This window comes from Trichogramma pretiosum, unplaced genomic scaffold, assembly GCF_000599845.2.
Source record: "Trichogramma pretiosum strain Unisexual culture from Peru unplaced genomic scaffold, Tpre_2.0 scaffold21, whole genome shotgun sequence".
Classification (NCBI taxonomy): Eukaryota; Metazoa; Arthropoda; class Insecta; order Hymenoptera; family Trichogrammatidae; genus Trichogramma; species Trichogramma pretiosum.
The window spans coordinates 1,335,655-1,363,040 of record NW_019640940.1 but is presented as its reverse complement, the minus strand read 5'-3'; the positions used below and the strand labels follow the sequence as shown (position 1 = coordinate 1,363,040).

Sequence of the window (27,386 nt, the reverse complement as noted above, 5' to 3'; positions counted from 1 at the left end):
TAATGAATGTTCACCTATGGCATGCTGTATACACACAGGTATGCTACATGTCTTTGCGGGCGGAGCTGCTCTGCTTTCGAGGGTTTGGCTCGTCGAAATCGGTACTCATATACTCCGTATGGCGTGCGTTTGCGTGTCGGACGATAATCGCACGATGAGAAACGACCCGATACGTTTTTTTTTACATTATTTCTTCTTTTTTTTTCGCTCCAGCTCTCGCTGCTGCTGTCCATCCTACGAGTACACACAGACACACAGTAGGCAGATGGGTCCCAACTGTCACGCGTAAGCCGCCTCTATCCACATAGATAGAGATAATCACCTCGGCAAAGCTTTTACTTTTTCATCATCCCCCTCCGCGCGCGAGAAATGGCGGCACCCCCCGTGCGTGAAAAGCTAGATGTTGTTGTACTATAGCGTAATACGTCACACGCTGAGACGCCACCACCACCGTCGTCGTCACCGATAGTGCGACGAGCGGAGCTTTTCAGGAAGGAAGTGTGGATTTGCGCGCCGCCGATCAATAGCTTCCTGCCGCGCGCTCATAACACAAACGGTGTCGCTTTGATTCGTCCTTTTAAAAGACTTTGCGGTGTGACACGTACTCGCACGCTATATAATAATACGGTTTATATTGTCGTCGTTGTCGTCGTCGTCGATGCAAGAGAAAGAGCGAAGAGAGCGAAGAGAGATTCTTGCATGTGTGCCGACGCCGCCGCCGCTGCCGCCACCACCGCCTCGATCATCGGCTGCGAGCGTTATAAAGCATTGCGTTTGGCTACTGCATGTGCTCGAGCGAGCTGCGTGAGGCTTATATGCGGAATAGCCAAAGAGTGAATAACAAAAAGCGAGAGAGAGAGAGAGAGAGAGAGGCGCGATTTTTCTTTTATTCCGTGGTCAGCTCTCAGTCTCAAGAGGCACACACACACTGAGCAAGTCGTCCTCGTTCGTCCTCTGAATAATGGGAAAATAATGGAGAGCAGTAGATTGCGGCGTGGAATCTGAAAAATGCCATTATCGCGCGCGCGCCCGTTCACTGTTTGTTGGACCATCTCTTTTGCTCCTTCGGCGCTCGCTCGCACACTCCCTTTCGCGTATATATATCTACGTATACACTCACACACACACACACACACACAGCCAAGAGGCCACAGCTTCTATTGTTAAGCCGTTCTCCGATTTGCCTAATTACCGTAATTGGCCGAGCCGTCGCCGCCGCCCTATCCTCGCGCGCCTCAGGACGACGACGACGACGACATATTATATATACTCGCCCGTGAGATCTTCCTTTTACTTTGAGGCTTCTTCCTCGCGAGAGAGTCCTTTACTTTTAAAACCGGGGCGTACTTTCAATAAAATTGCCATTAGCAGCCGCATCGGGCAGATGCCGATTTTCAATGCACAAGTTAAGCGTTTAGCGCCTCGCCGAGCTGCTGCGGCGGCGGCGGCTTCGAGAGAGGAGCTCTCCGAGTTTATATTCATTCTCACGGTGCCGCTGAATTGTGGCCTTTTTTGTTTTAATTTATCATTTCTCAATTTTAGAAAGATTCATCGTTATGGTTGAATCATAATGAGAAAGAAAGACAGAAGCTCGATGTACTGTAATTTTTCACTTTGCGCGCTTTTTATTGAAATATCTCTGAAGAGGCCTTTCTTAATTAGAATTTTCTCCCGCGAGTGCTTGGGCTATAAATGTAAATCAAGCATCATCAATAACTTTTTCATTTTTATTGTACTTTTTTAACGCGTAATCTAGCGCCTCTATCGTTTCTCGCTCTCTTCTCGCACACAAGTGCCGAACCCGCGGCTCGCGAAGGTGTTTTGGTACGTTACACCGCACACTCTCGACACGTGAAAGATCAATTTGGAGAGAAGAAACAGCCTCGCCGCGAGTGCTGCTCTATTGTATTTGTACTCGAAACGTCAGATAGCATCGGCGACGAGGTTTCGTTTCTTCATTAAAACACCGTATAATGTACAGGAGTTTAGTTAGTCCGTGGCGTTAAAAGTACCCGCAAAGACGTAACGTAACACACACATATACGCACTCTTTTATGTATTGCAAAATTTGAGACTTGAAACAAAAAACACAAAAAAAATCAAGGATCGTAGAGCGTGCAGCAGTAAAGGTCTTCCGTGAAATACACATTGGCGACTGTGCAAACAGCAGCAGCAGCAGCAGTGCAAAGTACCTAATAGCTCGTCTCGCTCTCGAGCGTCGCACGCGCGCGCGTGTCCTTTTTTTAATACATAAAATATAGGATATTTATTTTTGCATACACACGCGTATGTATACCTTTAACGAGCAATTACCGCATTATTATCATTATTATTGCGCGAGAGTGGAGTTTCTCGAGTTATGTATTATGCGGACAACAATATTGACTCTGGGCGCGAACGAATTAATTTCGCCTTCTCTCGCTTAAATACGCTGTTTAAGCTGTGCAAACAAGGCACGCGCGCGCGCGGTCGGACGAAGAAGCAGAGGACAAAAAAAAGGAGCCTCGCGCGCGCGCGTTTGTGCGAAACCGCCACTGCTTCTATGAATTGTCGTCGTCGTTCTCCTTCTCCTCTCGCCATTCGAGGCCTGATTACACACATATGTGCGTGCCCTTATATTATGTACGCGTGATAAACAAATTTTTGCTTTTGCCGCTCGGCAGTGGCCACCCTGTCAGTGGCGACGACGGCGGCGCGACACTCGGGATAAAAGTCAATCATCGAGTCTCGATTTCATCCTCCTTGCATATTATACGCGAGTTGCAACGCGCGGCACGAGCGACGCGATCAAAGTGTACGCGCGCAAAATCGATCGCCGCGCGCAGCTCCTCGGTCTGCGTCCGAGAGTATTTGGTCACTCCGCAGCAGTGTCAGCGCGAAATTAGTTCTTTTTTCTCGTACACGCTGTACTCTGTGTTCAGTGTATATACATCGATGTACAAATAGTCGTCGGCGTTGTTCGTAGAAACGTTGTTCTCGCTCCTTGTTGTCACGCTCTCTCGCGCGGCTCCTCTCTTTAGTCCCTCATTAAACGACGCGACTTGTTATACACATCGCGAAAGAGGAGCAGCAGTAGCAGAAGCAAACTCCGCTGCTGCTGCTGCGATTTCAACTGCGCGGGTGGTCTGGGCACGCTCCAAATGCAGCACGCCGAGAGAGAGAGAAAAGAGAGATTATAATAATATCAGATCTCGCCGAAAGGCCACTTCTATATACGGCGCGCAGACATTTGTTTTCGGGTGTGAAATGCATTGTATCGTCGTGTGCTGTATATATACATGAGATACGAGTCCACACGAGCATTAGTTTGTGTGTCTGTGTCTGTGTGTATATAAGCCACAAGAAGGCGACTGCGAATAATTGATGAGTAAGATATATCGTGGCAATTTGCATGTGTGAGCGAAGAGATTCGGAGAAGGCCGGGTGAGAGAGAGAGAGACGACGAGCGAGAAAGAGAAGAGAGCTTGATTTTTAGGTCAACGCGTTTGAGTGGATTGATATGGTATTGCATGTGTGTATGTTATATGTGTGCTATATTATGATGCAAGAGGTATACTCGGAATTTCGCGTGATTGATACTTAAGATTGTTTCCTTCAACGTTTGCGCCAGTCTCGACGATTTTAAACTCCCAATGTGGCTGTACTGTGCAGGCTGTGTGTTCGATACAGATTTCAGAGAAGCCGAGATGCGCAAAACTATCATTGTACTTATTAATGTGTACATCTGGGCTCGATCGCTAGACCGATCGTAGACGAAGGCGACGACGAGAAGCGACGAGAACGAGCTAATTTATTTTTGATTCTCGAAAATTAGCCAGAGATCGCATTTTAGCTTTTCGTATAGCTTCTTCAAAAACGAAAGTTGCACTTTTCGAGTGCCGAGTTTCGAGCTGGATTCCATGTATATAAAAGAATATAATACGCACTATACTCTCGCGACTGCGCTGAGGAGAAAGTCTCGTTTTTATTACAAACTGCACACACTCATACGATCATTCCGAATTACTTACGCGCATATAATCGACTTTTGACGTGAATTATTGGCTTCTAACGCGCTCCTGCGCCTGCCTGCCTCTCTGCGCCCGTGGAAAATAAACACATTCGCGCGCGCGCAGCAAAACTTTCTAATCGCCAACCGCTCCCCGGCCGCACTCGTCGTCCGGCCTACATATATAATATAAATGTGCAGTAATAATCGTGAGAGAATAGAATCCGCACGGCGCGCGCGCGTGGATGCGTTCGTGCTGCATTACGCGATGACCAATATCAGCTCGTTACCCTTGATTCTCGTTTAAAAGAGCTCTACTTAAATATATATCGTGTGTATTGTGTACGCGAAACGTCATTATAAATCGTCGCGAGATTCACCGTCGTAATCATCGAAATGCACACACATACACATTTGCACAGACAACGAGAGGAAATTCCGAGAATCGGAGGAAAAACACGTCGAATTATCGGGAGAGCAATTGTGCGCATGCAAACGCACGCGGCGTATATTACATATATCCCCCAGCTGCTGCTGCAGAGACGCGTGTTTGTGTGGAAAAATATAATATCATATGACGGGCTGACTGAAGCGCGCGCGCATACACGTCAAAAAATTGCCAGGCAATCGATTTATATATACTCGACGACGTCGACGACGACGACAATGTCATTGAGTACGTGTAGTAGACGCGCCGACGACGATGACTTTTTGAAGGTTAGGTCGGAGTTTGCAAGCGCAGCTTGTCAATATATGCTATGTATATGAAGGGCTTTTGTAATTTTGATACGCGAGTATATAGGGGCTGCAGTAGACGCAGCATCAGTAAGCAGTGCATGTAAGATGGCTGCGTGCACTCGTATTGTGCGACGCGTTCGATAATTCGATTGTAATAAAATATATATAATTTTGGAAAGCACCAGCTAATCGATACTAATTGATTGATTTTTCTTCGTGTTGCAGACAAATGTTTCCACAAATGAAGTTCCGCGTGTCGGGACTCGACGCCAAAGCCAAATATATCCTGCTGCTCGACATCGTCGCGGCGGACGACTTCAGATACAAATTTCACAATAGGTACGTAAAAAAAAAAATAAGCTCTCTTGTGTCTATCTGTGCTTGCTTTTCGTAGTTTTTCCTCTTACACCTCTTTATGTTTTTTGTGTATCTACACACGTCTTCTCCTCTTTCCTCTCTCACTGTAGCGATCACGAAATCGTGTTTAGCCAGAATGATGAAAACAATGTTGTTTGCGCGTCAAATTGCAGCAGGTGGATGGTCGCGGGCAAGGCCGATCCGGAGATGCCCAAGCGCATGTACATACACCCGGACTCGCCGAGCAGCGGCGAGCAGTGGATGCAAAAAGTCGTGAGCTTCCACAAACTCAAGCTGACGAACAACATCAGCGACAAGCACGGCTTTGTAAGTACTGTACGTAACGCCAAGCCAAAACTTATTATTATTATTATTACTCTTACTTGCTCCTTAAGTTCATTTATTTACTTTTACATTTACTTTGTATACAATATATAATGTAAACATACAACTGTACAAGTCTAACTGTCTCGCTTGACTCTTTTCGTTCTCTATTCCTACGTATATAAATCAATAAACGCGACGAAGATGTACAAGAGACGCGACGTATACAAAAAAAAGTGGCGTATAAGAAGAAGAGGCAAAAAAATACACAGCCGATAATCAAAGCCGTTTGCGGGTCGCGCGAAGCTCTTTCTGTCATACACCTATATACAGCTTATTATATCGCTTACACCCTTGACACTGCACCTCTATATTATGGACTATTACCCGTAGTAGTAGTAGTAGTAGTGGAGAGCGATTCTCATCCTTCAAGAGGGCGATGGCATAATAAATATATAAACACACACACAAACGTTAAACACACATCGTCGACGACGGTAGCGCATCTAAGCTTTTTTTCATCGTACGATATTTATGTATATCAACACGTTCCATCCATCCATCCATCCTATATAGTATACGTATAATCTGTCGCGCTATACATTGGGATTAAACTCTCGAGAGCGCGCCCTCTGCTCTGTCAAGTAGCGTTTCTGTACAAACACACGAGCATGTGTGTGCGTCTATATTAGTCTAGCCATCATCATCGTCTCTCTCTCTTACGAAGGTGCGCTTTTATTAAATCCTTTTTTCCCTCCAGCTCTCTTTCTCTCTGCGGCAGCTTCTGAAGCAAGAGAGAAAGAGAGAGAGAGAGATACATACTTAGTCGTGTCAATGGTCGCGCGCGTTACGTTTGCTTTTGTCATTTGCCGCTGATGCGCGCGTGTATGTGCGTGTGCAGTTTGCTGCGCTCCTTTATTCCTTCGGTATTCTTTTCTTTCGGGAACTTCTTCTTCTTTTTTTTCGCTCTCTCTCTCTCTCGTTCACTTTCGGAGTGCAGGTATACGTTAAACAGGGTTTTCGCTTCTTTAAACGTAGTACATAAGCGTATATAGCTCCCGCATCGAGCGAGCGTCTGCCTCGCACAACCTACGTACACACAAACGTACATGTGTATAAACAGCGTGTCCAAGAATAACACAGCAGCAGCATGGTAAAGAGTAGCGCGCGCACCACTTTGAAAAGGACTCAAAAATTGCTCATCCGCGATGATTGTTTTCTTTGTGCCTGGGTCACGTTAATCCGTATAATATTCCACTCGCTCTTGTCGTAGTCGTCGTTGCGGCCCTCTGCTCTGTTGGAGTGTCTGTGTCTGTGTGTCTGTGCGACTGTGTAGCTGCTTTTTTGCAGTCGTCCGTATAACGTACTTAAATGTATAATATACCTGAAGACCGAAGCCGACTGCGAGTGTGTGACAATTAGCGACGACCTCCCGATCTCCAAGAGCAGCAGCAAGCTCGATTCGGGCTTGGCGCAAGCTCTGTGTACAAGTTCAACGATCGGAAATCGAGTTCCTGCCCCTCCTACCCCTCAGTAACGATGCGATGTAACTCGTGTTCATTGTTTCACGTACACACATCTTTGACCAGGCCCCCGCACCAAAGGGCCGCGCGCGCCGCGCAAAGGACGCAGAAGCAGAAATAAAGAAGCTCGAAATATAAAGTATACCAATACCCAAAGTAAACAAGTTGTCGCAAGAAGGAGAATTTTTTGTCGCAAAGGACGAGAAGGGCGGGGGTAGTTCAAGCGGTGGCCCACGCACGCACACGTCTACAACAACAGCTACTACAGCCCGAGCGAGTTAAGGTTTTCACCTGGCGACAAGCCTCTTATATGTCGTGGCATGTGCGCGCGCGAGCCTATACATATATCCAAGTACTGTACATAGGAAAGGGTAACGACATTACCGCTGCATATAGGCAAAAGAAGCAAAGCGAAGCAAAAAAAAAAAAGAGCCAACAACGCACGCGGCGGTACAGTGGCGACGACGCTGCGAGACCGGCTTCTTTCAAAAGCTGCTGCGCGTCACTGTGTGTATGCACGTCGGGCACAGAGACACACACACATATACACGAGCGTTCATGACGCACACAATATTCGCGCGCGCGCTGCATGGGGTGAATGAATGAGCTGTGTATGCAGCAGCGTACGTACGTGCGCGTTTGTGATACGCATGGCCGTGCCGCCGCCGCCACTGCCGATGGCTCCGAGAGTAGAGTAAAAAAACAATTTCATAGACGAGAAAATGAAAAAAAGGGAATGTTTAAATTGAGTTAATATACGCCAGGATCCGTGTCGAAGGATTTATAGAAGTGCCCCGAAGTGCACTGGAAACAGTGACACTTGCATCTTTCGCGCGTAGAGAGAGATACCAACGCGCTTGACCATAATGGCGTCGAACTTTTACGATCCTCGGGCTCGTTATTCGCTGCCGAAAAGCTCCGAAATTCATTACACATAGTAGCGGAACGGGCAGCCGCGAGAGAAAAGTATATCCGCGTTATAAGTACCATGGCGTACGATCGGCACCCATCGGTTCGGAGTCGTATGTATGTATTATATGTGTGTGTGTAAATGTGGCAGCTGCTACGCAACAACACGTACCGAATCGGGGGGGATGCGCGTCCTCATTATTACGATATATAACATAATACCGGCAGCGCCGCGACTCTCGAGTGAATCACGCCCCTATTTGGCCCCGCGCCTAATATACCGCTTAAAGTTTGAGGTAAGCCGGGATGATGATCAACGATCATTCGATTTTGACTCTCTCTTCCTATACTCGTCTCATCCTCGACATTTCGTGTTGATACACTCGAGGGTTTTTAGATTTAAGCCATATATATATCCGCACTCGAAATGAGAATATAATTATTATTGCGTATAGAACGAGCAGCACGTGTGTGTGTGCGTGTGCGTGTGTGTATTCGTATCATTGCCGAGCCGAGAACGTGTTAAGTGCGTGCTTAGCCATCGTGACGAGATCTCTATACTGTATATTTTTTTTCTTCCTCGTTTCAACTGCTGCTGCTTCTCCTTTCAAACCTCCGTAGTATTATACACAACGCACACACACACTCTCGGTTTTTTTTTCGCTTAATCTGATCGAGAACTACTACTACTACTACCTCGTCGACTTCTTCTTCTTTTGAGTGTCAGGTTAATTAGCAGATAATTTTGCACATTTTTACCTTCCCAACTACTGTATTATATTATGAAAGCCACCTTTTTCGATAAGCCATTATTATGTGCTAGAGCCTGCCTCTTCTCCTGTTTTTTTTTACATTTTGCACGCGCTCATAATTTATTCATCGCGCGTCGCGCAGTCGACGAGCTGCTGCTGCGGCTGTGATGTGGTGGCGTTTGTTTGTGTACATAAAGTAATTCACACCGCAGCAGATACTGCCGGTGCACTCGCGCAACACACACAAACGCAATAGACAGACACACGCGTTTATGTTTATATATACACATACAAGGAGATATCTATATATCGTGTGTATGGCACACACAAGTCATAAAAGAAGGTATAAAAGCCGAGTAATGAAAATAATCTTTTATATACGGGTGCGCTATAAAGACAATAAAAAGAGGCACACGTTTTTAGCGCGCGACATTCTATTCAAAACGCGCGAGTGCAGCAGTTTTATATGCGCGTTACATCTATACACACACACATACTCATGGGCAAAGCTGATGGCAATATTTCCGTAATATAACGACGCCGATGGAGATGTATAATTTTTACTTCGTTAGCATTACCACAACGAACATCGCGTGAGCAGCGCGTAAAGTCGAACGTGTATGTGTGCTTGTGCAAGTACGAAATCTCGTCGCGTGTCTACCACCCGACTTTGTTTTACGTAATCAGTATAAGACGTCGCATTTATTGTGTACCTACACGCGGGCACGCGTGTGTGTCCGTCTCCGCGGAGCGAGAGGAGTGTTGCCGTGTTGATTTTTCAAAAAGTTTTTCTCGTTACGATATACGCGACAAAAAAAAAACGAGAAGAAGTTGGGGAAAATTTCGACGATCGTTATGGCTAACCATAAATTACTATGTGTGATTAAATCAGGTGCTGCCCTTATAGTTTTTTTTTTTTACCTTTCCCCGAAGTCGCGAGAAAAAAAATCCACATTATTCGTGGACGCGTATTATAACGCGAGCACATTGAACAAAAATATAAACGCAACAACGAACGCGGAAAGAAACTCACGTGCCGACTGATCGTTCATCATTTCATTTGCTGCCAAGCTCGCGCGAAGTGGGCAAAAAGTGCATAATTGCTCGTGCGCGCGAGAAAGTTGCGCAAAATTTTCAATCTCCCTTTTAATTATTTGCTCGCGCAAACAATTCGGTAGCATTAAACGCTAAAACGCACTCGTTCTCACTTCGCAATAACAACAACAGCTGCGGCAAAAGTCTCGAAGAACTCTTTTGTGTGTGTTTATCTCGCGGCTTCGGCGCGAAGTGGCCGAAAAAGATAACGCATCCGCGTTACAGACGCTTCGCGATTTTTAATATTATTATAAATTCCTCGGCTCGCGCGCATTATAACGCAATGCATGCACAGTAGCGGCAGCAGCTGTAAGTGATTTGCGCCGCGGAATTTCCATTGGAGAATTTATCGCCTGTTGTTTCCGGTCTGATGCATTGGGTAAAACTCCAACTTTTGCCACGCCGTTCATGAGCGCGCACAAACAACGCGCGGCGTGGAAGAGATTCGATAATCATCTCGGGTGGTAGGCGTTTTATATAGTTCTATCAGGAATTTTTCCTATGACTGCACCACCACTGCTGCGTTAAATGCTGCTCTCCTTATTTGCGCTTCGTACCACGCGCGGTTCACGGTGCATTGATCCAATTTCTCTCTCACTCTGTCTCTCTCGTCGAACGCAAGAGTATGGAAAAATATTTGAGCGCAAATATCATTGACCCCGTCGTAGCGGCGCGCGCAACGAGCGAGGGATTGATTATAATATGTGTTTGTCGCTTAATAAATATATATATAACGTACACGCCTGTGCGACGACGACTGACGCGTAGATTTTTCATTTCATTTTTTTCCTCGCGCAATCTGCTGTCATAATTTTCAACGAATATACATTAATGTACTCACTCATGTAAGATAAGACCTGGGGTTTTCACACTCGTCTTTGCGCTGATCTGAATATGGTTAATACTCTTTTTCACGGTTCACTTCAAGTTTCTTGACTCTGTAAGAGAGAGAAAAAAAATAGAAGAACGATTAGAAGAATTAATGCTGCTCGTATATTTATAAAGATACGCGCGAGTACTATACATCTTGGATAAAAAAAAAAGAAAAATATATATAATAATAATAAGGACAATTCGTACGGAAGTTTTGGGTGCTCGGCGATAAAAGCCTTTATCCGCAATTGCACGTGCGTTTCCGATAGCGTTTTAATGGCTTTTTGCCAAGAACATATTTCTTTTTCTTTTTTTTTTTACTTTTTTTCGAAAAACCTCTCGTTCCCCCTTCGCTGAATTTTTAGACTTTTGAATAATACACGCATTTCTTCGCGTGCGAGATAACGCGAAAAAAAGTATTTTTTTCAAGCCAAAATTCCTTGCTTCCTTTCGGAGAGATAAGTATATTCGGTAGCAGCGAGCAAAAAAAAAAAAAAAGAAAAAAGAAGACGACCCGCACTCACGATACACCACACACACAGGCTAGAAAATTCGATGGATCAACGAGCGGGCTCGAACGTTTAATCATCGCCTGTTCGCATATATATCGGCATAGCCGTGTGTGTACGTATGTACGCGAGTGTTTGTGTGTGTGCATATATCGAGCTAAACGAGCGGAAGCGCCTACTTCGTTACGTCGGACCTTCGTCGCGCGCATCTGCATAAACCGTGCGAAATAGATTGCTCCGTTGTGTTCGGTAGTGTGTTAGCTGTCGGTGTCTGTGTGCGTTATAATACGCGCCTCTAGCGAGTACACACACTGCTGCTGCTGGTATATTAAAATTATTTTTCCACGCTTATGCGCCATTATGTCGTATTGTTCGTTGTGCTTTATAATACACACACATACAGCAGCAGCAACAACAAAAAAAGGAGCTGCAAAAGTACAAAATCATAATTTCATCTTTGCTGTCTCGAAGCTGCATTATAACGAGCTCGTATACGGAAGGTGTGTGCGCTGGTGTTTGTGTGTGCACAGAGCGATGGAAAATGGCCACCACTGCAGAAACGAGTATATACACATACTCGTGTGTGTGTACGCGAGACGTGTAAGGTACATAACTCTGAGCTGCATTATATATAGAGGTCGAAGCAGCTACTCACGCGATTTAGTCGTATAAGGCTATTACACTCTCGGGCTCTCTGTGCATGTGTGCATGTGTGTGTGTCTGCGGGTCTGCTCTTATATACATGTGTACGTGAAAAGGCGTGGGCGCAAGCGCAGCAACAACGGCTAGCTCTACTCGCGTATCATCAGCTCGTACACTTACGGACACACACATATACACACCCACGCACTCGAGCTCGTAGCGCAAAATAACGACGAGCTATATACGCTGCGCCTCGAGTACAGACACTCTGCGGCTTTTCGAGATGCTCCTTTTTTTCTATTTTTTTTTGTAGCGCTATAATTATTACGGCGATTGATACAAACGTGAAAAATCAATCTTTGGACGCATTAGCGATCGTGTGCTATGGCGATCATCGCTACACGGAGAAACGAATGGATTTACCGCTGCGAGTTATATTATATAGAGAGAGAGAGACGAGTTGCGGCTAACTGCGATGGCGAAGCTCACACATACACACACGTATATAACGTATAGCTTTTCTTATCGGCCACGACTTACATTTCTTGTCTTTCTCCCCTTCGAGGCTCCGAGGTTTACTATACTACTACGTCTTGCATCGTGTGCGTTGTGCGCTAATGTACGTGTGGTCTTCTTTCGCCACGTCAGTTTGTCCGATATATATTTTTCCCATTGCACATATTTACAATACAACAAATACGCCACGTAGACTAGATCGTGCGCTCGTAATATTTGTGTTTGTATTTATTAAAAAATAACAAAAAAACAAAAACAAACCGTCGACGAATATTAAGCTCTTAATACTTTATGTACACACACTTGGAGCTCTGTATAGCGAGATGCGCAGCTCGCACGCGACGAGTCACGCCTGTGATTCTCGGAGAGATTTCTACTCCAAGCTCGCGTCAAACGCGCGATGCTTTCTCGAATTTTATCGAGAGTGAGTGAGAGAGAAAACACGAGTTTACGTATGTACGTATCTCTCCAGAGTGAATTTCGCCTTTTGGCGCGACATATACAGTCAAAGGGGCGCAGCGCACATCCATTTGCAGAAAAACACGTTGTAGCCGCGTATATACACGGGGAGAGTTGGCCCCCACAATTTAAGTTGGATTTGTATAAAAGTAATCGAACGAGAGGCCGCCCCATTCGTGGGTCGATCCATCTCTCACGGCGCCGATCACGAGAAGTCGAGCGTGTTGTTGTATATAGGTATAATACATATATCGCGTATCGTAACAAACACCCAGACGGATGGACGAACGGACGGATGGACGTATAAGCGAGAGAGAGAGAACAATACCGAGTGTGGGGTTGTGTCCGTCGGATAGATACGTCGTGTATACGCGATAGAAATGTACGTACGCGTGCAAAGATGTCCGCTCAATGAAGAATCGCCTCGGATTTGTATGTGTGTCTGTGTTTTCTGATACTCTCTCACCCTCGTGCGCGCGACGCTTTTTTTTTCGTATTACGGCCTAATGGACACACGAGGCCCCATCGATTGAAAATTACCCGGAGAGTCTCGAGGAGCGGTGAAAAATAAAACTTTTCTCGGTGCGGACAGACAGCGAGAGAAAGAAACTTTTGTCGAACACATCGCAAGCTTCGCACACGAGAGAGAGAAAGAGAGATTATGGGAATATAGAGTCGAGAGTAAATATACACCGATGCCGTTGTGTACGTTTGTGAACTTTTTTCCCGGGTATTTTTCTTCGGCCACCATATGCGCCTTTTCCCGAAGCAAATATCCGAGTGCGTATCCGAGTTTCCCCAAAAAGCATCGTTTACAATAATACTTTCGTGTTGGATTAATCTTTTACTCACGTGATTGTGCGCATTAAAAGGTATTAATTGCCGGGTAAAATACAGAGAAAAAAAACACGAAACTAGGTATTTTACCTGTAATCAAAAAATAAATAAACAAATAAATAAAGCCTCGGAGCATGTGTATAGCTGCACGCGATATAACCAACGGAATGCTGTTTACCCGAAGGCTTAGAGAGCGAGAGAGCTGGCACCGCCCGAAAAATCTCTGCCTCGCGAGTGCAGCAGCCACACATCTCTTTTTATTGCTCCGACCGTGTCCCCACCTATATATACTATATACAGTGCACATGTGCGTGTATGCAACACTCGGCACTCATTAATGCATCTGCGCGCGTGCATAAATACACGCGCACTCGACGAGGCTGCGCATACACACATATGTACTACACGCGTGTCGACACGCGGTATTGTTAGTCGCGACGATGGTGGCAATTTATACAAAACCAGTGTAAGAATCGTTGGATGCTATGCAAAAAAAAAAAAAAAATGGGCGATCAAGCCTACTCTACTACTCGCTGTGATGCAGCCAGAGCTCTATAATGGGACAACATAGAAGCGCACGCACACGTGCAGTGCAGGATTCACTTTTTTATAATGCGGAGAATGTACATCGTGTATACGTATACCGTAAGTGGAACGAAAAATCATCGATCTCGCCGAGAAGTGCATCGAATTGTGTATGTGTGTGTGTGTGCACAACGTCGGAAGTGACATTAGCATATAGCAGCAGAGATAGAGAGAGAAAAAGCCACCCAGAGAGAGCGAATTATCCGCGATAATCGACCGCTGGCTGGTTGGCTCTATGCACCATTACTATACCCATCGTCTAAAACGAGAACGAGAGAGCCATCAAAAACAGCAGCATGTACCTATCGGTCGAAAGCTTCTCCATGTAGTACATAGTGCAGAAAGAGAGAGAGAGAGCAAAGTAATTTCAATCGTGTCGCGAGCATCAATCCAATCAGGCAAGTTCATGTCACAAGCAGCAACGGCGACAGGAGCAGTAGCAGCAGCAGCAGTGGCACAAACCGAGTAGTCCCCCTATTATTTTTTTGCGCTCTATATATATACGTAGTGGTAGTAGTAGTAGTAGAACGAGCCGAGCTCCGCGCGAGTCGAGTAGGGGAGACATTATATATATAAAATATATATATAGTGCACATACGTGTATAGGTGTGCAGAGTCCGCATATACTACTACTACTACTATATACACATGCGAGGCACAAGAGAATGGGCGTTCCTCGGCACAGGCCAGAGGCGGTCGGTCACCCCTCCACTTTTATATACATTCTACACTACTATATACCTAGTGTGTATGTGTGGGTTATACAATGTGTTGGAGCAGCAGCAGCTCGTCGGAGCTGGACGTACTACTACTACTGCTGATGCTGCTGCTATATAAACTGCAGCACTACCACTGCTACTATAGTGCAATATATGGTACTCGAGTATTGTACGCGTATACACGCATTTATCCATGTATATGTATCGGTCGACATTTGCTCTGAACGCGAATTTAGCGATAGATGTATATTATTACGTCGATGACGTCGTCGTGTACACGCACGGAGCAGTTCAATTTATTTTAGCGCTCGATATTGAAACAAAGTCTCCTGTAATGCGGCGCACACGATTTTTATAATACGCAAATCGATCATTATACGTTTCGGAGCAGCAGCCAATATGTGACGAGATATACATATAAAGTGTATATTTACTGGCCGAAAAGATCATCGATCATTTGGTGCTGTTTGCATATAGTGGAGGCACTCTCTACTACCAACTCTGTATACTGTCTGTTTCTGTGCGCGCGTGTGTGTGTATGTGTGCGTGATGTGTACACATTCGCGTTCGCACGAGTGTCGATTAAATTTAGCGCGCGCGCCTCGTGCAACGGTGATGGTGGTGGTGGTGGTGGTGGCGGCGGTGGCACAGACACACGCACCACCAGCAGCGCACGTTTGATCAAACATCGTCGGATATCCAAACACACTCGACGCGTCGATATATGTACGCGTTTATAACATTGAAGAGAGCCGGCCAAACGCAATTATATTGTCTCTCTCTCGGCCTGTATAAACTGTAACGCATCGATCCGCAAAAGCTTCCAACTTAATTGAGAGAGTGCGAGAGTGTGTGTGTGCGAGGGAAAGAGAAAAAAAGATTGATAACAAAAGCATAAAAATATAATAATCAAAACTAAAAGGGAGAAAAAAAAATGAAGAGAGAGAGAGCGAGGAAAAAAAGCGCTAATTCATCCTAATGGCGCTATCGCGAGCAGCAGCGCAACAGCGTGTACACGCACGCGGGAGGGAATCTACTCCTATGTACGGCGAATCAACAACGCAAAATCTCGACGCGCGGAATACGTATACAATATATCTATACATCTCGTGCATGTGCGCTGCGCATGCATATACACAACGCCAAATTCTGCTGTATACACTCGCAATCGAGCAAAAACATCAGTTGTTGGCGTGCGATATATACCTACACACGCGTACTTTCTGTGCACTGCGAGCTGCTAGCTGCGAGCCTCCCATCAGTATGCGCGCGCGCGAGGCAGCAACATCCACCCACGCAGCAGCAGCAGCACACGAACACACACGTAGACACGACACGTACGTACGTATGTACGCGTAGAGTAGGCGCGTGCACGTGTGCATTATACAGGAGGCAAGGGTGCAATGTTGCCGGAGGGTAAATATTAATTAGTGTTTTCTCTCACTCGCTAGCTTTCTTGCCTCTCGCTCGTACGTACATACATGCATACGTATACGTGGTAGCTCGGCTCTATGACGTACGTAACGTGTATGTGTGTGTGCATAAACTTCGTACGTATATATACCTGTTTGTGAGCCGAGCGCGTGATGGGTGGGTATTTAGAGACTTACCTGCATGTTCATTTGGATTTTCCGAATATGTATATATTGTGCACGAGCCTCTCTGTCTACGCTGTGTAACGCGAGGTCGTGTTAACGCGAATAAACACGCTTTTCCAGTTTCGCGTATAATATATATTACGAGCGCCAAAAGAGTGGAGATTAATTGTCGAAAATTTGCTTCAAAGCCGCGCGCGCGGCTTTGCAATTATATACACACACACTCGTTTGTTCGTGCAAAAGAGAGGATAGCATACAGTAGAGATGAGGGAATAAAAAGGAGTGGAGAAATTCTTGCCTGTCACCAGAGGCAAAAATGAACTCATCGTTTGCGCTTTGACAAAAATCGTGACGATACAAGACAATCCTCTCTTTCTCTCTCTCTCCCCCTCTCAGTGGATACACATAATTGCATTGCAAAAAATCCCCGCGCAGCAGCAGCAGCGGTGGATCGTTTGCTGCTCGTCTCCGAAAAATCAACGCGCGTCTGCTACATACAGTATATGGTCAACTAAAGCTACTATAACGATGACTCGGGCGTGCGGCGAAATCCGATCAAAAGCGGCTGTAGCTGCTGCATCGCAGCCAGAGAGACCCTCACTTTACTCTTGCCCCCCATCCCCTTGACGAAAAAAAAAAAAAAAACGGAGGCGACGAGATGCTACCAGGCGCCGGACAACAGCAGCAGGCACGACGACAAACGAAAAAGCATATAAAAGAAAGCGTGATTGGGCCAAAGGGATATATAGATCCTTATATATAAAAGGGACGTGTCGCGATTTCGAAATGTCGCGCCGACCATATACCTGAGTGTCTATGTGTGTGTGAGTTTGTGCACGACGCGCACACACACACACACACACCTATATATTTATACTCGAGAGCGTGTCGGGATCACGCTTCAGTACGCCCGATGGCCCTGCGCGTATTATATATAGTCAACTTTTTTGTTGGCATCAAATTTTTTTTTGTCTCTCTCTCGCTCTCTCGCTCTTCGTTGCCGCACTCTCGGATACATATATATGAACCGAAACTCCTTGACAAGACCGCGTATCAGCGGGCCTGTATGTCACGTGGTCAATCAAGAGTGTATCCCCGCTTTATTGTACTAGCTGGCGCGCTTTATATTATATTAGATAAAAAATCCATGCGGCTTCTCGAAATCTCAAAATCACAGTGCAATTATAAGTTTTCAAACGTTATCGATATCTAGCACACGACAGAATGTCAGGTTTTATCCTATCACAGCTATGGAAAAACACACATGTTCGTGCATGTCAAAATATGGGTCGTTTTCCAGGGGAGGGGCTCGATTTTCATTTTTTCTGTAATAATGCACGTATTCTGCGGCAGCATTGTGTTACGCAATGCGCGCGATAATGCCCATTCGCAACGACGAGCATTATTATACATTGTAATGGCACACACTCGCATCTCGCATTCCTCAAGCTCGCCATATACATTTTAACTTGTGATTTTTTATGCGAGCCATTATTTTCTTCCTCTTCATTTTTTTAACATAAAGAAAAAAAGGCTTATACGCATTTAAGGCGTTATAAACAAGGGCTTTTTCGAAAAACGAGTTATATATACGCGCACGCACAAAACGTCTCTCCCTCTTCTTCTTCTTCTTCTTTTTTTTCCACTAAGGCACGCGCGTTATCGTTTCATCGAAACGCGAAAAGAATCCGTCATAATGGACTCGACAACGATCGCGCGCTTGGCAACAAATAAAAATGAAAATAAAACACAGCAGCAGCAGCAGCAGCACATACATATAATACACAACACACAAGCAAACATCAAGAGTAGCAGCAGAAGCGGAGCGGGCTCGCGCTCGCGCGCGCGCGTGCAGAAAACGAACGAAAGTGTTTCGAATGGTTTTTTAAAAGCTCCGCTGAATTGGACATTCCGCAGGTGCTGTTACAGCCCAGCCGAACAGAGAGAGAGAGAGAGACTGACGGTGTAATTTCGCGCGAATGTGTACTCTGTGTAGCGTATATAGCTACGCCAACGAGCGCAGCGCGCAAAGTAGTTAGCAACAAACAACGACAAAAAAAAATGTTTGTCGGTATATATAGGTAGGTGTACACACGGTCATGGTTATTTGGCCTCGAGGGATGTACGAATGTTCAACACCAAATCATTTCTTTCTCGACACCTGGTAATGTTTTTTCTTGCATTGCCCGATACACATAGGCTCTATATCAAAACCTCATCGAAGATGCCTGAAAAAAGGTGAAAACGCTCGAAAATCCTCTCTCCTACGGTGCGAAAATTTTTTCCCTTCTCATCACCCGGTGTGCTACGGTACCCCAAGTGCATCAGCAGCAGCAGCACACGCATAAAGAAATGCCGGCAGGCAGAGACGATGAGGAGGAGGAGGAGGCCTATATACATACATCCACACAGGATGCAGCCGATTTGTGCGACGACGATTCTCCGAAGTCTCGTTTATTACCTTCTCGCGCCGCGCGAGAAACGAGAGCTACCACGCACGTATATATACTATCTACCCGGGACTCGCTCCGCCACCTCGTTATTGTCTTCTCTCTCTTTTTGTCTCGTTTTTCTCTCGCTTTTGTGTGTGTATGTGTGGGTATGTATCACGTTCGCAGAGGCGCTAAATGAAGTCGGAGCCAGGATCAACAGAAGACGTTATACTTTCGATATTTGCGGAATAATTAAACGCGCCGGTTTTACGGACAGATGATCGGCGTGAGTCGCGCGAGCGCGAAACGCGATTAAAACGAGAGCGCGTCGATTCCTTATTATTATTGCTCATACGTACACGGAATCGATCACCCGGGCCTTCATCGAAATATATATTATATAGGTGTTTGCATTACACGGAAGTGTATAAAGCGTCGATTGCTTTTATAAATGTGTGCCGTATCGAAACGATATTAAATTAACCGCTTTTAAATAAGTCTCGAGCTCTCTCGCTCGAGATCCTCTAAATATTATATATTAGCAAAACTCCTATACAACACGCGAAGACAACGACAACGACGATTGGCGCGACGTCTCTCTTTCTCTCTCTTATAAACCGAGAGAAGATTAATGATGGCCGATGATAAAGTTTTTAGATTTTTATAATCGATCAAGCGCCAGTACACTACTACTACTGCTACAACGCGACCGATGAATGATGATGACTCGAGGAAAAAATTTTCTGCCGCTATAATTATTACGCGGACGACGACGCGCCGCACATGTCGACTTTGCGAGAGAGAGATATATATTCGCTGTACTCGGACTGACACGCGCGAGACATTTTCATATATTATATGTATGTGCGTGTGTATGTGTGTAATACGTACGTCTGCTTTATATACGCAGTACAGCGTTATCGAGTCTCGCGATCTCGTCTGCACGGCGACGATTAAAAGCTCGCACCGTTGCGTAAAAAAAGGAATACATAAGTAACGTAAGGAGTAGAAAAATTCGAAAACTTATACATTTTCGATTGCGAATGAACGAAAAGTTGAAAAATTTTCAGAAAAGTTTAATAACGTAGCCTATACAGAGTGCGCTCCGAATTCCTCGCGCGCGCGTCATAGCCAATAAAAGAAGAAAAAATTGCTACAAATAGTAGTTAATTAGGTCGTAAAGCTCGCTCCGCGATGCAGCCGCGCTTATCGCATTATTAAACTTTATATTGTTAAGTTGCGAAAGGAAAAAAAAAAGAATAATAATAAAAAAAAAACCAACGTCCGCAGGAATCATTTGAACGATGTAATGACCATTATTATATAATTTACTTTTACAATGAAGCTCGAGCCGTAATTATAATATATATACGTATCGATATACCGCGCGCAGTGTGAGGGATCGGAGACGACGAGGGGCAGGGGGGAGAGAATAAAGGAAAGAAATCACGATCTCGGACGCAAAAATTCACAACTCATTTCTTCTTCCGTTTCGCAAAGTAGGAGGATGCACACAGCACAGAACACAGCGCCTCTCATTCATAACTCCGAGAGAGAGGCCCCCGAGAGCCTCGGCCGGCCGGCGCGACCTGGCGTCGTGAGTAAGCCTCGAGTTGTAAGCATCAGCAGCAGTAGGGCCCCGCAAGGAGTCATTAATTTTATGGGAAATCGTTGGCGTCTCTCTCTCCGTGTATAGCATATACGGTATTTGGCTCTTATTTCGGGGCCTCATCTCTCTTCCATCTCTCATTCATGAAAGTCCGAGGCGAGGTGATCTCGAGCGAGAGTAAGAGGCCCTGGGCCAATTTGCAACGGCGCCAGCGCAAAATCGAGGCGAGCTTTCCGTACCGCGTTCGCTCCGGCGAGTCAGCTTAATTTTCCTGTAACGTGTGCACGCACTGCACACAGCAGAGAGAGAGAGACAGAGTCAGAGAGAAAGAGAGAGGCGGGCTGTGCATGTCCGTGTGTATGTGTACGCGTGAGGAGCGAGGAGAAAGAGAGGGAGGGAGTGTTTGCCGGTCGTTTAACTTCCGGCTTGTTTGGATTGAAGTATTCTAATGAGTTTAGGATCGCTTTGCGATCGTGAATTACACAGACTACGCTTTGGGCTCGTTTGCCTTCTCTCGGCCTGTGTGTTTATCTCTCTCTCTCTGGCATTCTATATAATATGCGCAGCGCGTCAATTTTGACGGCTTGATTGTGATCGATGACGAAGCGCGCCCTGGCGCGTCGCGTCGCGCCTCACTTTTGGCGCTATGCACGGTACGGAAATTTTGAAAAATAATTTTTGCCTCATTTTTTTTCTACCGTCTTCCTTGCGTTGTTTCTACGAACCTATCCCGATCTCTGTTGGGCCATATAATGCACCCTTCGATCGTACACACACACACATATGCACCGATACGATAATATATTTTTGCCCCCCGCTCCCTCTCGTGCTGTATATGCACCGAGAGCGGCCAATAACAAACTCGCTTAGGTTCTTCGATCCTCGCACGTGATACGCTTTTGCGCCGTACTACATATACCTCTATATCGTGTATTATATGTACTATAGAGGGTGCAGTACACGACGAGCTGCTGCTGCTGCTGCTGCTCTCGGGCTCGCTCTTATCGCCGGGACTGCAAAATTCCGTGCGCCCAGGGGAATTACGTAAGGCGAAGCAGAGAGAGAGAGAGAAAGAGTAAACCGTGTATGTGCACTATAGATCACGGGACGATACCGTGTGTGCGGTATTATGAACTCTATACGGCTCTCTGTGCGCGCGCGTATATAATACGTGATTTGTATCGAATCGAATATGTGTGCTCGACGACGACGGCAGCGGTGGTGGCGGCTGCTGCTGCTGCTGCTGAGCTGCTGAGCTGCCACGGAGAGCTTCGTGACTCGAGAATTCTTGGTCATTCCCGGGGTGTACGATATTACACGTGAAAACTTCGTTCGTATATATGTATCGTAGGTATTCCACCGAGAGATATTACAAGAATAATGAATAATTGCGAAATTGTTGCAGAAACAACGACTCGATATCGATCTCTAATGCAATATGTGGAGTACGCTCCACCGATGTGACTTTGATAGATACGAGATCTATCTCTCTCTCTCTTTGCTAATGCCAACAATAGAGCTTGGAAAAAATGTACACGAATCGTAGAAAAAAAAAAAGAAAGAAGTATTTTTATATACACGAGTCTCGCGAGCTTTGAGGTGGATTTTATGCACGAGCGTCCGAGAAGGAGGGGATTATATCGAGTTCGAAAGTCGCGCGCGCAGGTTATAAGCGTTCGTCGATGATAATATATGTGCTTGTAATTTCGCGCCCGGCAACGACACGCGTAGCGCCTTGGAATGAAGATAAGCGAGAGACTAGAGAGAAAAAAAACGTACGATCTCTTGCAGCAAGGTGGAATAAATTATTCGTAACGCAATCGAGCAACTCTCTGCCTCTATGTAGATGATCGAACGAGCTATACGTCCAGACGAGATCGTATGAGTGTGTGGGCGCCGAAAAAACACATTTTTTCACTCTTTATTTTTCCAATATCATATATTCCTCGCGCGCGACATTCCTTGCGTTACTGTACTACGTATGCCAAGAGGAGAAGAGTCAGATATTTTGACGTCCCAGTCAGAGCTTGATTAATTTTTTTTTTTTTTTTTACGACTTGCTACTTAACTAATGCGTATATTACGTTTTACACTTACTCGAGAGCCTGTAAGACTCGTCGACCTTGTGGTGCGCGAGATCCAGAGCTGCGACAATTCGAGTGAGAGAGGCTATTATAATATTTTAGAAATTTCGTGTTTTTTTCTTCTTTTTTTTTTAATTTCGATAATGAATCATTCACCCAATGATACGTCTGTGTGTATATATTGAAAAAGCACAAGTACGTGCGAAGCCACAAGAATCTTCATCATCCGATTTTTGTCTCGGGTAATAAGTCAATCACTTATCAATTCGATTTACGCGACTCCTCTTTTATTGAAGAACATTAAATGTGTGTAAACCCGTGCAAAGATTCAAACTTCCATACGTATAAAAAAAACGCGACTCCTAGTTTCCCACGAACTCGCGGAGAGACAGAGAGAGATCGCGAATATATAGCATACCTGTGTGTGTATGTGTGTCTACTGTGTATATGAATCTGTGCCACCCATCGCGTAAAAACCTACTCTACTGTACGGCTTTCTCTCCTTGCTTTCAACAACTCCTCACCTGTGCATGTGTGTGTGTGTGAGTGTATATAAATGCTGATTATCGCGCGCAGTGATCGATACACTTAAACGATACGCTATTAATATTTCTTTTTTCATAGAAACAGCTTGAAAAAAAATTTTTTTTCGCTATAAGTTGACAACAAAAACAACGAAAAAGAGAAAAACAAAAATAAGAGAGGGGAGAGAAAAAAGAAACCGCAATATAAATTCTCACTAGCCATAAAAGCGAGTGCAAAATGACACGGTAGCGGCAGCAGCAGCAGCAGCGACGCGTCGCGACAGGGCGGTCGCGATGAAAGGCGTAGGTGTCCACTATACACTAACTTGGCACACAGGTCCACGCCGCATATATGCACTCGTCTTAGGCGCGTATATGTAGCGCTGCGCTTTATCTAAATACTACCTAAAGGATTCTCGTGTTCTTTTGAGAAACCCGCGCGCACACACACACACATACGCACACAGGCTACCGATTAAATAGATACTGGCACACTTTGGTGTCTTGGCTTTTTATAGTCTGGTTTGACCGGCTTCTGCGACGACGTTGGCTGCTGCTGCAGGTGCGTGTGTGTGTGCGCGCGCGAATTCGGTAGGTAAATTTCAGCTTTGTGCGAGATTATCGAAAGTATGCGGCTATACGGTGACGACAGAAAATTATAATCCCTCTCTTTACGCATAATGCGCCACACGCATTGGCCTTTGAGTATTATAATTGCACACGACGACCGTGTGCTGCTGCTCGTATACATTCAATTATATTCTGCGGTCCGGCGAGTCGCCCGAACTGATAATGTAAAAAAATTAAAAATAAGAGCGAGAGAGACGATCGGAATTCGATACGAAAATGATATTTGCCAATCGAGTGTTATAATTATTTTTTTTCTTCACCTCTATATATTATATGGTTCACATTTTCAACCGCTCAATAACAGCGTCGCTCTCCACCTCGCGATTATAAAGTTTAATAGTAAACATACATTTTGAATTATAAAGCCGTTCGATCTTGCGAGCGAGAGCAAAATTAAAGACTTACAAGCGCACGCATATTATATTGCGCGCGACATACATTATTTCATTAAATTCGTTTACGAAAGTAAATTAAAAATTATACATTACGTTCGCGCGCGTTACATTCGACGCTGGTGGTAAGAGATTTTTCTCTCTCTCTCTCACTCTGCCTTGGCTCTCGCTCGCCTAATTATAAACCGTTATTATATCGTTGCCTATATCTCACTTCGACTCCACACATACATATCCAAGAATCTCTACTCGGAGAGCGAAATATAAAGAATAAAAAAAAAGAAGGAATCGCACACGCGCACGCGAGAGTAAGAGAGAGAAAAAAGTCGTAAAACTTAAATCATCGTATACACACGCAGCGAGAAACACTGCGCGAGAGCCGTATATAGTGTGCAGTAGCTCGCGTTGAAAAGCGTATTCATTAAAATACCACACCTTGCGCAGCTCCGAGTCAATTCGAAGCTCGCTCATATATATATAGCAACAACAACTCGAACCACCGGCAGCAGCAGCAGCAGCACGTATATGGGCAATAACGCGCATGTGTTGCGGAAGATTTTTTTTTTTAAACTAAAAATTTTTAGCGAATTTTCAGCATTCCTGCGCTGCGATCGGCTTCTCGCGCGCGAACACGTAATAATATCGATAGATCTTTCGCACGCTCGGCTCCGGTCGGTCATCAGGCTCGTCGTTACGGAAACGCTTCCGCCGCCGCCGCCGCCGCCCGATGATGGTTAGTTTCGCCTGCGCCAAGGTATAACTTCCTCTCGTCCTACACCTCCTCCTTCGTTCTCTACTCTCGTTAAAAACATAGTGATTTTTGCGCGCCTGCCCCGCGAAACCGAGGCTCGGAATTAAAAAAAAAGAGAGAGAAAAAAAGGAGAGAAAACAAACAAGGAACGTAAGCGAGAATCGAGTGAGAAGTAAAAGTGCAGCCAAGGTAGAGAAAGAAAGAGAGTGAGAGAGAGAGAGAGAGAGGAGAGAAGAAAAAAGGCAGACGGGCTCTCATCTAAATCACAAATCTTGCCCGATGAAACGAGCTCGCGAGCGTTTATACATACTTGTGTGTGTGTGTGCACATACACGCGTAGTATCGTGCGAGGATGAAGGTGAGAGAGGCGCAGGAGAAAATTATGATATAAGTGCTTCTCTCGTGCACGTATGTGTGTGTGTGCGCGATAGAAATTCGTGTATGCAGCTCTCTGCCGAAGTAATAAAAACAGGTGAGGATCGGACGCGAACGTTTTCAAGTAGAGAGATACGCACGTCTGTCTTCACCGAGAGGATATTGTTTTTCGTATATATAAAGTTAATTTTTGGGCCCTTTTATATACGCAACGAGAATCGAATTACGCACGCGCGTTTTATTATTGAAACGACTCTTCTTTTTGGCTATACACGCACTGCCGGGGCTTTTCTTCCTCCGAATATAACGCGCGCAGCGCCGCTCTGCACTCGACAAGGAGAAAGGATACGTAGAGTATATATAGAGAGCTCTGATCGAGCAGCAGCCACAGCAGCACCTGTGAGTGTAGGCGTCTGTCTGTGTGTGTGTGTATCGGCGAAAAGTGTGTGCGAGTGTGAGTAAGTCGAGCGCTCGAGGCAGACCCCCCGCGACATGGCGCCACGGTGCTCCGCCTCCCTCTCCTTTAAAACATCGTGTTCGCCTTTCCTTCGCACGCATTACGTATACCTATATATGTATATATTTCGCGAGATATATACAGTTCATGGCGTATATATACACACGGCTCTCGGAGCAGCGCGGCTGACTGGCGACGACGTGTAAAAAACGAAGGCCCACTTTTTCTCTCTCGCTGCTGCTGCCGCTGCCGCTGCTTCAGCTTCTTCTTCTTCTTCTTCTTCTCGTTCGCTCCTCTCTTCTGGTTTTTGCGCGATCTTGATGCGCTGCAGAAGGGAGAAAGAGAGAGGATAGAGCGAAGCAGCAGCGCATACACACACACACACAGTCGAGAGAACTTGACTTTTGTATTTGTGCATGTAATATTGCAGAATTCGATCTCTACGTTTCATCCGTGGAATTTCGTTGGCGATTTGAAAAATATAACTCATCGGCCTCGCAACGAAAATTACAACTGTACGAAGATGTGATTATATTTTCGGGCTCTGGCCTGCGTAAACGGTCTGCTTCGATGCACTCGACCTAGCCGAGCACCAACCCTTTTTTTTTACTCGTCTCTCTCGCTCGCAGTATCTATTTAACGAGGGTCACACGAATTAGCCAGTATATTATAGTCTCGTCTCGCAGGGCCTCTACTAGCCACAGCGTACCGTACACATGCAACCATAATATACACGCGGGGAAGATATTTCTCGCCTCTCTTCTTCTTCTCGTCACTCACTTCAGGGTTCGTGGCTATGTCATGTGAAAAGGATCGTTTTAAAGCGTCAAGTATTTTGCGTGTCTGCGGTCGTGTTTATGGCACAGCAGCAGCAGCAGCAGCAGCTCCTCTATATAGCTCCTCGAGTCATTACGGATGATACACGATGACGAAACAAAACATTCTTATGCAAAGTCTCTATATTATATACACGTGTGAGAAAAATATACAAACGCGCGTGTATGTATTATATGTATGTATGTATGTAGTGGCGTCTCGTCGAGCGAGCAAGAAAGAGAGAGAGAGAGATGATAATAATCGAGCGAAATCAATTCCAAACTCGCGCGAGCGGCGGCGCAAATTGCTTTAAAAAACTGCCTTGGCGCCACACGCACCGTTACGACAGCGGCACCAGCTTACAGCAGCAGCCAGATACACCTTTCATTCACCCGGGACAGAGGAGAAAAGAGATGAATGAAGTCGAGCATGCAAAGAGTCGACGAGTGTATACAAGAGCGAGCGAGAAAGAGAGTAAAAAAAGAGATTAACGTTTTGCAACATCCGTATATATACCCTATATATAAAACCCCGGACTCGAGTCCGGCAGCTTTTTTTTTCCTCTTTTCGTTCATATATATATATGTATACGAAAAACGAGGCGTGTGCGCAGGCGAGAGAGAGAGAGAGGCCTTATATACAGTATTTATGCCCTATGTTGATGAGGGGCTTTCGAAAACAAACATATGATTATCCATCCGCATTGGCCCCGCGAATATCGCGCCCCAGAGCCAAGAACAGCTCCGTCTATATACCACAGACGCTCTTCTCTTGATGCACGAGTATATTATAACTCCTGGCGTTTATCCTCCTTCTTCCGTTCTCTCCTTTTTCTCGCTCGCTCTCTCTCTCTCTCTCTCTCACTCGCGGCCGATATGATTCTTTATTTATT

At 45.4% G+C, this 27,386-nt stretch overlaps 1 protein-coding gene across 1 annotated transcript in view; it reads left to right on the top strand.

Annotated features, from left to right (window-relative positions):
- Positions 1-27,386, top strand: part of LOC106659964 (optomotor-blind protein-like) — a 70,974-nt gene that overhangs the window by 22,472 nt on the left and 21,116 nt on the right. Inside the window, exons 2-3 of the mRNA XM_014382769.2 lie at positions 4,952-5,065; positions 5,257-5,410. Of these exons, the coding sequence (XP_014238255.1) occupies positions 4,952-5,065; positions 5,257-5,410 (268 nt within the window). The remainder of the gene's footprint in view (positions 1-4,951; positions 5,066-5,256; positions 5,411-27,386) is intronic.